A 15,578-nucleotide genomic window follows, 5' to 3' on the forward strand; every position below is an offset into this window, starting at 1 on the left:
TAAAACACGACAGACTCACTTTATACCTTTACAGGCTATTTTGCGACGTTTGTATGCAGGACAGTTAGTTAAGGCAAGCTTGTATTGTGTTTTTTTTGTCGGCCGTGCAGGGACGGTGGTGGTTCAAACGTTTTTTCAGACTTTCCTACTGATGATGCCTGAACTTCTTGATTGAGGCTGGTTATGAACCAATAGCAACTACCATCAATATTATTGTGACTTAAATTTTGCTTGCGTTTTCCCTCTTTCATCAACAAAAATGTGTGTAGAGTCTACTTTAACTATCCTTTATTTCTTTTTAAGTAGACCAGTTCTTGGGGGGTGTTGTGCCTTTTTACATCAGCCGACAGATTCTTTAAACATCATTACAGTATTGTGTTTATTTATGCGTCGCTCTAAACACCTGAACCACCATCGTCAAGTGCTCAGAAAGTAGTAAAAAGTCAGAATTTAGACTTCGGTCTGTACGCTCTCAACTATTGTTTACTTCATTCCAGGTGTGTACTACTTGTGTTAAATACTTTGCTATCAAATGTCAAAACATTTTTGTTTTATCTTTCAGGACCTGGCTTTGATTGATCTATTGTGTTGTACAAATTTGGTTCAATTCAATCTTTGTTATTGAGCATTTCTACATTGCTAAGGTAAAGTGTAAGTGTCATCGGGCATTAATGACTTTTTCATATTTGGGTTATTAATATATTGCCTTGTTTTTTTTGCAGGTTTTAACGAATTTTTGTGTTTTTTAGGAATGTATCAGTTACCTTATAGTTACAAATAACTTTTCGCAGGTTACAACATTATCTTATTAAACATTATTTCAGGTTTTAATCATTATTTTAAACAAACACATTTGCAGGTTTTAACATTATCTTGTTAAACATCTTAAAAGATTTTAATCATTATTTTAAATAAACATTTTTGGAGGTTTTAGGATTATCTTAAACATCTTTTCAGGTTGTAGTTATCATCATTATAGTCATTACATTTTAGTGATAATATAAAAGTTTGTTTTTATGACAGATTTAGGAATTTGTTGTTGTTTACAGGTTTAGGGTGTTTGTTTTTTGCAGTTAACGTTTTATTTTAACTTGTCTGATTTACAGATTACATGTTTTTTGTTGTTCACAGGTTTAGGATGTTTGTTTATGATGGTTGATAGTATATTTTACATTTGCTGATTTACAGATTATATGTTTTTTGTACTTTACAGGTTTAGGAATTTAGGATGTTTATATTATTAGATTAATCTGTTTTTTATCTTTTCACGTTTACGGTTCATTTCTTTTGTTAACAGGTGTAGGAAGTTGACTGTGTTAGGTGCTTTATAGTTTATTTGTGTAATCAGATATAAGGTTTCGACAGACTCGTATATTAAGAATTAAATGTTTGTTCACAAGTTTGCAGCTGTTTGCTGGCTTGGTTCTTTTAGTGTGTTTCAGGCATGGGGGTTTTGCTGTTCTGGTTCATTTGGGATACAATTTAATAGATTGCAACTGACTAATTGGCCAATATTGTTGTAAGTACTTGCATAATCATTATCAAAGTATACTCGCTTTACTTCTGTAGCTCCATTTTCAGAACTTCCATCAGTTCAATCAGACTTTCTGTACATTGGAAGATCAGTCAATGAGAAACTGCATCAGGTACTATGCCTATTAAGCAATATACATAAACTTAAATGTTTTCATAGGATTTAGAGCTTAAGTGTATATGAGTGGTCACAACCTGCATTGAAGCTAACAGACTTAATGCTCAAATGTAAATTAAAAATAGTGTTGGTTTTTAGGCACAGTTAATATGCAATGAAAAAAGACACATATTTATTTCACACATTTTGCTAGCAATCATTTATTGGTTGTGATTCCCTGCCTGCTTATAAACAAAATGTGTTCCAAGATATTATATATGTCAATTTTAATAGGTTTTTGTTATTGCTTACGTGAATGATAATGAGATATTCGTAATTTAATTTTACCTTTGTATTTTATACCTCATGACCTCCGAACAAGATGGATCTTTATGCAAGAAAAACAACAAGGAAGTACTCCAGTGGTTCCCTCAAAGATACAACACCAGGAAATCAACAAGGTACAAAATTTAGTTTGGTATTTTTGCATGTTTCTGAAGTTCAACAATTACAAATTCAGTTAAACACATAACTTTATTGTGCGATGAGGCAAGCACTTCAATCTTTCGTGTTAAATGATTGGTTTAATGAACCATATGCGATTACATGGTTAGTGCAATAAAATGAATTTGTTTTCAACATAAACTTTTCTTTTCTAAAGGACTGGTTTTTAATCTGTGAGTTGCTAAAATGGTTCAAATCAACTGCTTTAAGGATTGTATTTTGGTGAATTGTCTGTTAATTTGAATAGCTTTTGTTGTCTAAATGGTTTATGCTTGGTGTGCATTTTAAACCAGATACCTCTGAATTTCAGACAACATGACCTTTAACAGCATGAGATTTTGATGCAAAAAACTCTTAAAAGCTGTTCTGCAAAATCAACCTCCTGTTAACTAAGAAACTTGACAACTGAATTCAGCAGCCTAACCTGTCTGTATTGATGTACAGTGGGGCAACCTTCACTGCTCATGTGGGATAGAAAAATGCAGTAACATTAAGATTGACTTTGCCGATACATGCACAAGTGCAAACGTACTTTGGATTAGGAAACATTTGTTCGTAATGTTTGTTTAGCTTTTTAAAGCGGTAGACTATTTCAAAATCATGTATGTCAATTGTTGAACAACATAAAACATTGTCAAAACATATTTCTTTCTATTGTACATTTGTATCTTTCTTTTTTAATTCATTTCATGTAGTAGACACAAACCAGTTACCAATTTTATACAGTTATCTGTGCCTGTAAGAGCACTTAGCCACCTATCCGTAAGCTTTAGTAAACAGTGTGGCTGCTGCGCTTTTAACCATTGTGATTTAATTATGTTTTTATATTTTCTTGTTTTACTTAGCTACCTATCTCTATGCTTTAGTACAGGGGTGGGCAAACTTTTCAGTGCAAGGGCCGCATTCAAGAGTTTATAATCTTATCGGGCCGCATAGTATTTCACCAACGGCCGCCAATTGCCTGCTTGTTTTTTTGTTTTAAAACAACTGATGCAAAGAATAAGGTTTGTATCATATATATACCATTTAAAGTCGCCCAAAATGCTCTGATTAACAATTTCTAACTTGTGCATAAGTTTAGCTGAACGGAGCTAACTGTTTATGACGTCATAAACAGTATTGTGACGATTGCAGGGGCTGTTTTTTCGCATTGTTTGCACATAATAAGCGGATAAAGAGCCTGGCACATATGGTTGCTAATCTTTTTTCCAGTCCCACGAAATCTGTTTTAGCAGTTTAAAAATCAAAATATTTAGCAAAATAGATTGCGGCCGCAGGTTGTGCACCCCTGTGCAAATTTATTACATAGTATATTTTCAGCTTTATGCAAATACGTTTGTTCATGACTGTACAAACATTGGTTGAAACGCTACAATCGTAATTGTTTCAAAAAAACAAGCGTTTGTTGCAACAAAGGCTGAACCACGTTTTTTGTTAATAAAGTCCGAGTGCCAACATTAAACAAAAAGTACTGCAACGACCTAAACATGATCCAAAGTGGCCAAAGTTTGGGCGTCAACAGTGAAAAGTGGGCTGTATTTGAAAACGTGAATCGCTTTTACTTTTATCGAACGAAGAAATTGTGTCAAGTGACGATTTGCATAATAACGTGGCAACAACAACAGGCTAAAGCACGTAAAAAGTATCTGTGTATAGTTCCAAAGTATCGAACGGGTACAGATACTGCATATGGCATTGGTATCGGCAAGTCGCACCCCCAGTATTTTTAAAACTCTGCGCCTGTGCTCATAGTACTATTCAGCGTTACTCGGAAACATTTGGCGGGCCGCATAAACTCCTTTGGCGGGCCGCATGCGGCCCGCGGGCCGTAGTTTGCCCACCCCTGCTTTAGTATATACAGTGTGGCTGCTGCGCTTTTAACCATTGTGATTTAATTATGTTTTTATATTTTCTTGTTTTACTTAGCTACCTATCTCTATGCTTTAGTATATACAGTGTGGCTGCTGCACTTTTAACCATTGTGATTTAATTATGTTTTTATATTTTCTTGTTTTACTTAGCTACCTATCTCTATGCTTTAGTATATACAGTGTGGCTGCTGCACTTTTAACTATTGTGATTTAATTATGTTTTTATATTTTCTTGTTTTACTTAGCTACCTATCTCTATGCTTTAGTATATACAGTGTGGCTGCTGCACTTTTAACCATTGTGATTTAATTATGTTTTTATATTTTCTTGTTTTACTTAGCTACCTATCTCTATGCTTTAGTATATACAGTGTGGCTGCTGCGCTTTTAACCATTGTGATTTAATTATGTTTTTATATTTTCTTGTTTTACTTAGCTACCTATCTCTATGCTTTAGTATATACAGTGTGGCTGCTGCACTTTTAACCATTGTGATTTAATTATGTTTTTATATTTTCTTGTTTTACTTAGCTACCTATCTCTATGCTTTAGTATATACAGTGTGGCTGCTGCACTTTTAACCATTGTGATTTAAGTATGTTTTTACATTGTCATCTTTGTCACAAGGTCCGCAGCTATTTTTTTTATTCTGGTCCATATTGGAAATGCTGTTAATATACCAAACTGTTTTCACATGACAATTTCATGTTACTCCATAAATGTGTTAGATTTGTTCATTAAAGCCCTGTTATGAGTTGAGTTTATTTCGCTTGGTGAAAGACAACATAGCGACACTGTAGCGTCGCACCTTCAGTGCAGCGCCTGGACAAGCTACCAGTGCGAGCAACAGAATTTTATTTCGACCAAGATGAATGACGCGCGCAATAAACGCGGTTTTCTGCAAACATAACAACACTAGTAAAAGTCAGAACGAGGAACAACGACAAAACGCATTTACAGGAGAGAAACAAAATAACGTACCAAACTTTGATCGGTCCAGGCATAAGACTTCCCAGTTGGAAATCACAGATTACGGTTTTCACACTGTAAATATCGTAAGTCGTAATCAGTAAAACACATAAAAACACACCAAGATACAGGCCACTACATTAAAACATACCGGCGTACAGCAATGCAACCGAGTCACTTCGTCGCACAGATCGATGCAGGCCGAATCTTGCCCACAGTAAATTAATCGGGTCACAATAATCCAATGCTCAGCGCAAAGTTCACAGTTTCAGTTCACTTAGGTACAACTTTTGCACATTTACAATATACTTTCTGTTTCAAACAGAATCAGAAATACGTTACTTAGCTATCACAACTCACTTTCATGCGTTCAGCACATCACAGACACTAATAAACTAATAACCATGCGGTCTCGCACCACAATGGATTTTACGTCACAAAGTCATTGTTGTGACAATAGCAATGCCAGGACGATCTCCCTGGCACCCGTACATAACAGTTTGCGCCGCTAGAGGCAAGAAATCTTACATCCTCCCCCACCAAAATGGGAAACGCTACAGTTAATGCGTTTACAATTTTTTACAACAATTAAAAGATTTGCGCCTCATTAGGCTCCGACGCGCTCGAAATAAACGTTCATGACAGTCCAAATTTTCTACATCCTTGGCTCTGTTTCTTCTTCGTCGCCCCCAGTCTCGGCAGGAACGATAACGCACAGCTTTGCAACAGGTCTCTTCAGAACTCCGCTGGAAGTCTTTACTTCAACGCTTCGGACAATTCCGTTTTTGTCGTGGAATATGTTAAGAACTCGGCCCATAGGCCAGCGCCCCCTCGGGGTCGAATCGTCTACCAACAGCACAATGTCGTTAACGGCAAAATTCTTCTTACGTTCATGCCACTTCTGTCTGGCGATGACCGTCCGAGGGTATTCTTGCATCCAACGACGCCAGAACTCGTCAGCAAGGTACTGAACAGCACGAAACCGGCGTCTCGCGTAGCAGTCGGTCTTCGAAGTATTCACTGGCGGCAAACCGACCGTTGGCTTTAGCTTCAGCAAATGGTTAGGAGTAAGTGGTAATTCCTCCCCTACTTCTAATTGAACTTGAGTCAGGGGCCTCGAGTTCACAATATCTTCAACCTCAAGGAATAAAGTGTGTAGCAAATCGTCGTCGAGTGGTTTGTCTGGAAGCAGCGTCATCAATATGCGGCGGACAGATCTGACCATCCTTTCCCAAGCACCTCCAAAATGACTGGCACTAGGAGGATTAAAGTGCCAAGTTACCGCCTTTTGTCTTAAGTAGTTGTGTATTTGCTGTTGGTTCCATTCATCGACGGACTCTCGGAGAACTCGTTCCGCTCCGACAAAGTTTGTCCCGTTATCTGAATACATGTGCTTGATTGGTCCGCGACGTGCAATGAAGCGTCGCATAGCGTTAATGAAAGCATCTGTCGAAAGGTCGGGGGAAACTTCCAGGTGGATGGCGCGACTGGTCATACACGTAAAAAGGCACCCATAGCGTTTCACTTCACTTCGGCGTATCTTAATTGTGAAAGGTCCAAAGTAGTCCACCCCAGTGTGGGTGAAAGGGGCCTCATTTAATTGTAGTCTGGCCGACGGCAGATCGGCCATTTGCTGCGATCCTGGGTTGGCATCACGTCGTCGGCAAAGTTGACATTTTCGCAAGGCACGACGGATTGCAACTCGCGCGTTAACAACCCAGTAGCGCTGACATAACAGGTTCATTGTATGGTTGACACCTGAGTGTCCCGCTTTCTTGCTGTGGTAGTGTTCAATTAGCAGATCGGTAAGGTGAGATTGGTGTGGGATAATGGCGGGATGTTTAGCCTCGTAATCCAGGCAACAGTTTTCCAGTCTTCCTCCTACTCGCAACACGCCGTCTACCATGATGGGATTTAGCTTGTAGATCTGAGACGTCTTATTTTGGTGCGAGGGAAGGTCTCCTTTAGTCCAATTTGGGAATTCTTGCCGCTGGTTGTATTGTACGAGTGCCTTTTCAGCGTCCTGTAGCTCAATTACGGTGATTGGCGAGCGAGAAAGCGTAGCGGTTTCCCCTTTAGTCTTTTTGTGAAGATATCCTCGGACGCGCAAGAGCCATCCAGTGGCGATTTTAAGACGGTAGAGCGACGAAAAGTGGTTGATCAGCTTATCGGTCGGTGAGCAGTCGCTGATTGAAAGAAACACGTTAGTTGCTTCTTTTAAATCAAAGCTGCTGTAGATTCCCCCCGGTACTTCGGGTTTAGCAAATCCCTTGGGCCACTGATCCGGGGGAAATCGCAGGAAGTCTGGCCCGTTTTGCCATAATTTCGACCCAACGAAGGCGTCGGCCGCCATGCCGCGTGAGGCTTGGTCTGCTGGGTTCGAAGCGGTAGGGACGTGTCTCCAATCATGTACGCACGTAAATTTCTCAATCTGCGAAAGCCTGTTTCGAGAAAATACCGGAAAGTTTTTGCTGTCTGCAAAGAGACTGTGAAGAACAATAGTAGAATCACTCCAAAAAACACAAGGGCAGTTTTCCATACACAGCTCCTTCTTGACTGTCCTGGAAAGCTTGACAGCATCCAGCGCCGCCTCCAACTCCAAACGAGGGATCGTGTGCTTTCCAGAACCTGACAAGAGCGACCTTCCCATTACAAAACTGCAGTGTGCACTGCCGTCTTCCATCGTTGTCCGTAGGTAGCACACACATCCTCTTGCAACTGTAGAGGCATCAGCAAAGAAATGCAATTGTTGGCCTGTTATCTCGTTCGTTGTTTTAGGCCTAAAACATCGGGGAATCCGGACAGCGCGCAAACGTTCCAAGCTGCCGCACCATTTTCTCCATTTTGTCAAGTCAGCTCCACCAACTTCCTCGTCCCAGTCCAACTTCTTCTGGCACAGATTGCGGTACATCAATCGGGCCTCCAGAACGACAGGTGCCACGAATCCCAGGGGGTCAAAAAGGAAATTAGTTACCGAGAGCATACCTCGTCGGGTCAGCGGTTTAGCGGGCAGGTCGACGCTAAATTGAAACTCATCTTCATTCACGTCCCAGTTTATTCCCAACACACGTTGCTGCACGCAATCCCCTAAAGAAACGTTTTGGCATGCCTTGCCTCTTTCTTGGACTGGAACGGATTCCATGACTGCGTCGCTGGTGGAAACCCACTTCGTCAATTTGAATCCACCCAAGGCGAGCAAGCCTTTTAAGTCTTTCACTAACTTAACGGCGCTTGAGTCGCAAGGGGCTGTCGCGAGGCAATCGTCGACATAGAAGTTGTATCTCACAGCATCAGCAACTCTGGGGTCGAAGAACTTTCCGTGCTCCCTTGCAGTTTCACGTAAACAAAACGTAGCGCAGCTGGGGGAAGAGCGGGCACCGAACAAATGTACATTCATCCTGTGCGGAGTAGCCACCTTTGACATGTCTCCTCCTGGCCACCATAAGAACCTTAAAGCGTCGCGATCACGGGGAGCGACCGACACCTGGTGGAACATGGCCTCTATGTCCGCGACAACTGCAACACGATCCTTTCGGAACCTCGCCAAAACGCCAACAAGGTTGTTTACCAAGTCGGGTCCCTTCATTAGCTTGTCGTTAATTGATTGACCCGAGCACTTCGCGGCACAGTCGAAAACGATTCTGACCTTTTCAGGTTTCTTTGGGTTGACGACTGGGTGGTGTGGGAGGTACCATACTCTATTCTTCGTACCAACTTGGTCTTCAGGAATTCGTTCTGCATAACCCTTTTCTAACAGGGTGGCCATATTCTCGATGTACTTATCGCGCATCGCAGAATTCCGCAACAGACGCTTCTTTAGGCCTTCCAAGCGCCCACTGGCCATTGGCAAGCTGTCTGGGAGAACCTCACTGTCATTCTTCCACGGAAGTGGCAGCTGATAATGCCCGTTGACGCGTTCTACCAGTCGCGTCATCATATCGTAGGCGACTACATCCTCCCTCGAGTATTTCATCCCAAAATTAGAAACCTCCTCGTGACTGCGCAGCCATTGCATCAGAGATTCAACATCGCCAATATCGTCTTCTAGCGATGGGAACGAGCTTCCTTCATCGTTAATAAGTACGTTTCCTAAACAGTCAGCTTCAACATCTGAGGAAAACGCCGTCAAGTAGAAGCTGGATTCTTCCTCCACATACGCTTGTGTCTCCAGAGAAGGGCCCTTCAATAGCCATCCCAGTGGCGTCCTAACCGCATCTGGGGTTTCGCGTGGATTGGGCGCAAAGCGGATCTCCAGGCACCTGTGTGCGATCGCATTATCGTTCCCAATCAGCAATGTTACAGCGCCACCCTCTATTTGTGGCAAGTCGACACCGCGCAAATATTCGTACTTTTCCAGCCTTTTAGCTTCTGGTACCCGGCTAGGGTTGGCGGGGATCCTATCAACCAATACAACATCAGGGAGTTTCAGCTCTTGTCCCCCCTTTAGCGGTGAAATAAATAGTGACACAGAAGTAGTATCAACGGCTACAGGCTGATCCGTGGTTAATGTGTTTAGCTTAAAGTGCACGCCATTCGCAGTTGTTTTAGCACCCAATTTCTCTGCCAACTGACGTTCGCAAAATGTCATATTAGAACCTGAGTCAATCAAGGCGTATGTATTCACCAGCTTGTGTCCACATCGTACTTGAACAGGAAGTATATCCAGGTAAGCGGACGGTCTCCGTGCCAAACCATTTTCTCTGTTGATGACGGAATTCATGCAGTCATTGTGAAATTCGCCCACATTGCCGTTTCTCTCTTCCTCGGAATCTGTGGGTTTGCTTATCCACTTCGGGTTGTGAAGTAAAGTGTGATGATAGGCACTGTCGCAACCTTCCTCGTCGCAGTTAGTCTCAGCTTTACAATCGCGTACCGAATGCCCAGGAGACAAACATTTGTAACACAGCCCTTTGATTCTTGCAAACTTTCTTCGCTCCTCGTACGATTTACGTTTAAATTGTGTACACTCGTCGATTCGATGAGGCCTTTTGCAAAGTGTGCACAGACGTGAGAAATCAGCTGCGGCGGCACTCTCCGGAGCTGATACGTTTACGTTATACGCAAATACTTTCTGTCTTCTGGGTGCAGCCGTGTCAGCCTTTTCCACAGGAGAAGAAAACAAGCACTTTCCAAAAACCGAATTAGCTTCTCGGCTTTGCTCTATGACAAACTTTGCGAAGTCAGCAAATCTCGCCACATTATTTGTTCTATCCTGAACACGCAACGATTCAGAGACCCATTTTTCCCGCATCTTAAGTGGCAGTTTGTAAGCAATCGAGGAAATGAATCCCACCGAGTCTACAATGGACGTACCAACCATTTTTTCCAGGGAAGCACAGCAATTTCGGAGCAGTACGGCCAGTTTCTCGAGACCGACTGGGTCATTTGAAGTTAGTCTCGGGACATCCTGTAGCAAATTCTCGCAGCGCCGAGCTATTATATGGGGCTGCCCGTACCTTTCGTATAATTCGCGTCGAGCCATTTCGTAACCCTCTCGAGGGCTTTCACACGCAGAATGATGCTTCATATGTTCGTATACACGCTCTTCGCAATGTTGCAACAAATAAATTAGCTTCAGGTCGAACGATTCAACCTTATCCGCAATATGCAGTTGGTATAACGGTTGATAAAGCTCCAATAGTCCATGGGGTCACCTTTAAACTTTTCTACAATCGGTTTCGGGAGAAAACGTTCACCAACCTCCAGGTATCGGTTGTGGCTAGCACGGGGCGCTCGAGTTTCGAGTGGTTTGGGGGGCGCCTGATAGGAATCAAATTTAAGTTGTGTCGGCTCATGTGCGCGGCATTGATAAGGCGGAATTGCTTCTTCTTTAACGTATTTCTGGACGAAAGTGTCGCGTTCGGTATATCGCTGGTCTTGCGCATAATTCTTACAAAGTGCTGTCGGTTGCGCTTTGTAGTCAATGTAGGTATGCACAGGGCTGTCCAGTGGGCTACTCGGCAAAGGCACTGTTGTCGAGCCAGAAAATCCAGGATGTTGCTTACCACAAATGGATTCAGCTACAGACGCATCCTCCCAAGCTCTAGCTTCAGTTTCAGCAAGTTCCAACTTTCGTTGCGACTCTCGGTCTGCTAACTCTCGCTCAAGTTCTGCCTCGCGGTCCGCAAACTCGGCCAAATCTTGCTTTGCTTTTGCCTCGCGGTCGGCCAAATCTTGCTTTGCTTTTGCCTCGTGGTCGGCCAAATCTTGCTTTGCTTTTGCCTCGCGGTCCGCCAGTTCCTGTTTTAATTTCCTTCTAGCCGCCTCCTCTTGCTTGCGTTCCTCGTCCTGTCGCCGGGTCACTTGGGCAATCCGAAGTTTAACTTGACTTTCTTTCAACCTCAAGCTACGCATGGAGCTGGTCGTAGAGCCTATACTCTTTTGATCGTCTACGATAAAGGGACTGTCCACTAATGGCGGTAGAGATGCATTGGAAACTGGAGTTTTTTGCCGCACATCACACAGCCATTGTTCCATACGCTCGTCGAACTCGATCTTGTCTCGAATATAATCCATCTTTCTTGTGCGGCTACCTGGGACAATGTCCCCGTCGGACATTGTTTCGCACAGTGACATTACTCTTTGAAAGTCCTTTTCGACTTCGGGAAGGAATTGTTCAACGACAGGCGCGTCGGTAGGTTTAAGTAACAGACTTTCAGCTCTGACATATTTAGCCATGAGACTTCTGTGAGCGGCAACAATAACTTCATCATCCGGATCCATTGTTGGTTAAGACACGTTGATCAGTTTGAAAACGATGTAGCGTCGCACCTTCAGTGCAGCGCCTGGACAAGCTACCAGTGCGAGCAACAGAATTTTATTTCGACCAAGATGAATGACGCGCGCAATAAACGCGGTTTTCTGCAAACATAACAACACTAGTAAAAGTCAGAACGAGGAACAACGACAAAACGCATTTACAGGAGAGAAACAAAATAACGTACCAAACTTTGATCGGTCCAGGCATAAGACTTCCCAGTTGGAAATCACAGATTACGGTTTTCACACTGTAAATATCGTAAGTCGTAATCAGTAAAACACATAAAAACACACCAAGATACAGGCCACTACATTAAAACATACCGGTGTACAGCAATGCAACCGAGTCACTTCGTCGCACAGATCGATGCAGGCCGAATCTTGCCCACAGTAAATTAATCGGGTCACAATAATCCAATGCTCAGCGCAAAGTTCACAGTTTCAGTTCACTTAGGTACAACTTTTGCACATTTACAATATACTTTCTGTTTCAAACAGAATCAGAAATACGTTACTTAGCTATCACAACTCACTTTCATGCGTTCAGCACATCACAGACACTAATAAACTAATAACCATGCGGTCTCGCACCACAATGGATTTTACGTCACAAAGTCATTGTTGTGACAATAGCAATGCCAGGACGATCTCCCTGGCACCCGTACATAACAGTTTGCGCCGCTAGAGGCAAGAAATCTTACAGACACAATTGCACTAAAATATTCACCTTGCCGGAAATAGCTGCGCAACGTTGAGATAGGAGAAACGCGCTGCAGTTACCCCGTTATTATAAGCATTACCAATTGTAGTGGTTTGATTTAATTCCTATGACTGTCCTCTTTATTTTCTTGCTCATAATACTGATACTGTAACTTCTGCAAACTTGTTTCACTTTATTTGCGCACATCAGTATTTTAGTTGAACTGGTTGCTTTGTAATCTAATCTATATGGATTTGTGTAAATACATTATTTTATACCATTCTGTTTGCAAACAATTTTTGTAATTTCTTTTTGCCACTGCGAATCCCTCATCACATAAATGTCCGGACAGCTGATTTGTTCCATAATTAATATAAAAGCATAGATTGATTACAGGACAAGTTGCAGACAATGCACAAACTTTTATTAGTGTATAGTTCCACAGTTCAACGCATGCTAACAATATACATTCACCAGATTCAGTAACAAGTTTTATAGTTTATGTAAATGGAATACAGTGTGTAGAAATAAAGTTGGATAAATTCTATCTTCGAAAGTTGGGAAAAAACTGGGCAAATCAAAGTTCAACAAGTTTTGCAATTTGTTATTGAGTGCGTGCTGCAAATATATTTATTCCCTAACACACTTCATTCATATCGAGGTTTGTCACGATTACAGTTTGTTGTTTACTCTATTCGATTTGTTTAAATCCGAATTAGTACCAGATCTCAACACAAGTATGCCATTTACATTTTTGCTGGGGGCCACAGATCTTGCATTGTTATTTAACGAGGGCCACCAGGCCCACAACGTACTTTTAGGGGGCCACGGTCCATAAACGGTTGAGAACCACTGGTCTAAGATAAAAGACTGGCACCAAGTTCGAAGCCGAGTAGCAGGCCGAATGTATCAAAAGCAGACTTGTTATTAGATTAGAATTAAACTTAGAGCATCTCATTTCTTACAAATTAGATTAGAATTACCATTTTCTCGAAAACCAGAATTCAAACTAGAATTAGATTTAAGTCAACCAACTTTAGTTTGTTTCAAATTTGAACTTGAAGATATGCACGTTTTACACTCTATAATTCGGCGCGTCTAAAACGCGTTCGGACGGAGCTGATGTGGCCGTCATGTCAAGAGGTTCTCAGCAGTATCAACACGAAAATAATGCGTTATTTTGACCAGAGATTTTTGTAATGCTCATTTTTCCCATCGGCGAACAGTTGCAAATGTTCTCGCCCTTCGTGATTTACGCAGCTACCTCTGTTTTCGCATTCATAGAAACTACTGGTTTTCATTATCTGATTATGTTAACTTATAGTGAACTTACGCATAATTCCTTTCAGTTGACAAACAAACGGTTTTCTTTTTATTGCCAGATTACAGCCAACGAGGTAGTGCTTACGATTTGTAATTTAAAATCGTATAGGCATTGTTCGTCACAGTGCCAAATTTTACTGAAAAACATGTTTTAACAAGTTTGGTGTTGTTAGTTACGTGGGTTTGTGCGCTTTGGATACGAAACACATGCTCGTATTACATGCTTAAAAATGCTGTTGGACAAACTAGCGTTTTGGGGAAAACTGTGAATTAGATTAGAATTAGAATTAGAGCTTACTCGATATTTCTAAATTAGATTTGAACTAGAAATACCGCTATTTTGCTCTAGTTTGCATATGTATTGCACTAACCCGCTGACAGCACCTGTAAAAAATATGCCTATTGGATCACATTGGTAGTACAGTAAACGTCAGTTAAACAAGAGTTTGTAATTCGGAACTTCGCCTAATTTGGACAAAAATTGAGGTACAAATGATTTGTAATGTGAGGGCTTGAACTAATCGATATCGATTAATCCGTATTTTGGTCTAAACAAGCCTGGAATAACCAAAATTTACTGTATCTACTAAAGTCAGGGGTCACCAAACTTTTTTCACTGCGGGCCGGATAAGTTTCCTCCGCCTTTTACGCTTTTTCGGTTTTATCTTTCGTGCGTTTCTTAATATTCATTGCGTGTTCAGTCAGTTTAGTCTGTTAGGCTTTCAGTTGAGGATCGATTGATTGTGTGTTCGAAGAACTATTGCTTTTTCTATGCCTTTTCTAATTTTTATTCCTTTTATTGCTCTAATAGACACTGAGGATGCTTTCTAGCGAAATTAATTTGTTTTTACAACACTGTCAACACTGATTTTAGCCTGGAAATAAATATTTCCCGAACTTGTGAAGTTTGACGAACAACGAAATTATGTTCCGGCCCTGAAGAAAAAGTTTGACAAGTGTTTTAATAACATATACCCGAGTACTATCCATTTCTGCAATAAAAAGCGGACGAACGACTTTATAAAATACTCCCCCGGTGGTTAAAAGTGGTCCATTTGTTCAAAGGGGCCCAGCTCAGTTGGCTTTATTCGAAAATTTGACGAACAACAAAATTATGTTTTCGGCCCAGTAGGAAAAGTGTTTTAAAAATATACACCCGAGTACTATCACTTCGCAGCTATACCACAATATGCTAACAAACAAACAGTACTATAAACTAGTGATGTACCGAATCGGCGAAATTTCGATTCGGCCGAAACCCAATATTCGGTGATTTTGCCGAATAAATTCGGCCGAATCAACCGAATCTTTTATGACGTCACACGAAGTCATACGCTACGCATTTGACATGAAAACATAAGTTTTTCTAACTGGCAATTAGTGCAGAATGGCTGTGTTTCGTCCTAAATGTAGTTCTGTGGGGTTTAACATTGCCTCAAGCATGATTTCCAACCCGACAATAAATTACTGATTTTTTGCCTGCAATGGCAAAAACGATACTGTGTTAAAAATATAATAATTGAGGCAATTTTTGTTGGTAATAAGCAGAAAAGACAAGTTTACCGCTTTAAATGTGGGTTCGTAAAAGATTCGGTTTCGGCCGAATCGCAACAAATTATTCGGCCGAAACCGAATCTTTGAAAAAGTGGCCGATTCGGCCGAATAAATTCGGCAAACCGAATATTCGGTACATCTCTACTATAAACACATACTTACAGTAGATGTATTTCAGATTTTTAATACCATCATTACATTAGGTATTGTATTTTTATTTATTCTTTACAAATAGTTTTATATTTTTGTTTACTTTACCAGAAAACTTT

The 15,578-nt window shown here is 41.2% G+C and overlaps 3 protein-coding genes and 1 long non-coding RNA gene across 5 annotated transcripts; 1 reads left to right on the forward strand and 3 right to left on the reverse strand.

Moving 5' to 3' along the window:
- Nucleotides 1-1,368: 1,368 nt before the first annotated feature.
- LOC145229053 (uncharacterized) lies at nucleotides 1,369-4,190 on the forward strand. Its single transcript, XR_013860346.1, has 4 exons — nucleotides 1,369-1,519; nucleotides 1,582-1,646; nucleotides 2,013-2,091; nucleotides 2,445-4,190. It is a non-coding gene; the product is annotated as an uncharacterized LOC145229053 (long non-coding RNA).
- Nucleotides 4,191-4,842: 652 nt separating this feature from the next.
- LOC145229054 (uncharacterized) lies at nucleotides 4,843-9,000 on the reverse strand. Of its 2 annotated transcripts, none has more exons than XM_080094307.1 (2): nucleotides 5,125-9,000; nucleotides 4,843-5,048 (listed from the first exon to the last, which is right to left on the reverse strand). In XM_080094307.1, exon 1 carries the CDS (start codon nucleotides 8,986-8,988, stop codon nucleotides 5,629-5,631), a length of 3,360 nt encoding a protein of 1,119 aa, XP_079950433.1. In that variant the 5' UTR covers nucleotides 8,989-9,000; the 3' UTR covers nucleotides 4,843-5,048; nucleotides 5,125-5,628. The 2 variants fall into 2 exon arrangements, with proteins under 2 accessions (XP_079950433.1, XP_079950434.1); XM_080094308.1 differs by having other exon boundaries at nucleotides 4,843-4,902; nucleotides 4,986-9,000.
- Nucleotides 9,001-9,017: 17 nt separating this feature from the next.
- On the reverse strand, nucleotides 9,018-10,455 carry LOC145229749 (uncharacterized). The gene is made up of 2 exons (XM_080095075.1): nucleotides 9,082-10,455; nucleotides 9,018-9,038 (listed from the first exon to the last, which is right to left on the reverse strand). Exons 1-2 carry the CDS (start codon nucleotides 10,453-10,455, stop codon nucleotides 9,018-9,020), a joined length of 1,395 nt encoding a protein of 464 aa, XP_079951201.1.
- Nucleotides 10,456-10,547: 92 nt separating this feature from the next.
- Nucleotides 10,548-12,053, reverse strand: LOC145229750 (uncharacterized). Its single transcript, XM_080095076.1, has 2 exons — nucleotides 11,918-12,053; nucleotides 10,548-11,834 (listed from the first exon to the last, which is right to left on the reverse strand). Exon 2 carries the CDS (start codon nucleotides 11,694-11,696, stop codon nucleotides 10,548-10,550), a length of 1,149 nt encoding a protein of 382 aa, XP_079951202.1. The 5' UTR covers nucleotides 11,697-11,834; nucleotides 11,918-12,053.
- Between the last annotated feature and the right edge of the window lie 3,525 nt (nucleotides 12,054-15,578).

Source organism: Phallusia mammillata, chromosome 5 (genome assembly GCF_965637545.1).
Source record: "Phallusia mammillata chromosome 5, kaPhaMamm4.hap1.1, whole genome shotgun sequence".
NCBI classification, from domain to species: Eukaryota; Metazoa; Chordata; class Ascidiacea; order Phlebobranchia; family Ascidiidae; genus Phallusia; species Phallusia mammillata.

What these genes read in the sequence shown, in the direction of transcription:
- LOC145229054 (XM_080094307.1), bottom strand. Translation starts at nt 8,988, where the DNA reads ATGCAATGGCTGCGCAGTCACGAGGAGGTTTCTAATTTTGGGATGAAA.
- LOC145229749 (XM_080095075.1), bottom strand. Translation starts at nt 10,455, where the DNA reads ATGGCTCGACGCGAATTATACGAAAGGTACGGGCAGCCCCATATAATA. An exon ending in TGACGGCGTTTTCCTCAGAT is followed by an intron (nt 9,039 to 9,081) that starts GTTGAAGCTGAC and finishes TTAACGATGAAG; the next exon opens with GAAGCTCGTTCCCATCGCTA.
- LOC145229750 (XM_080095076.1), bottom strand. Translation starts at nt 11,696, where the DNA reads ATGGATCCGGATGATGAAGTTATTGTTGCCGCTCACAGAAGTCTCATG.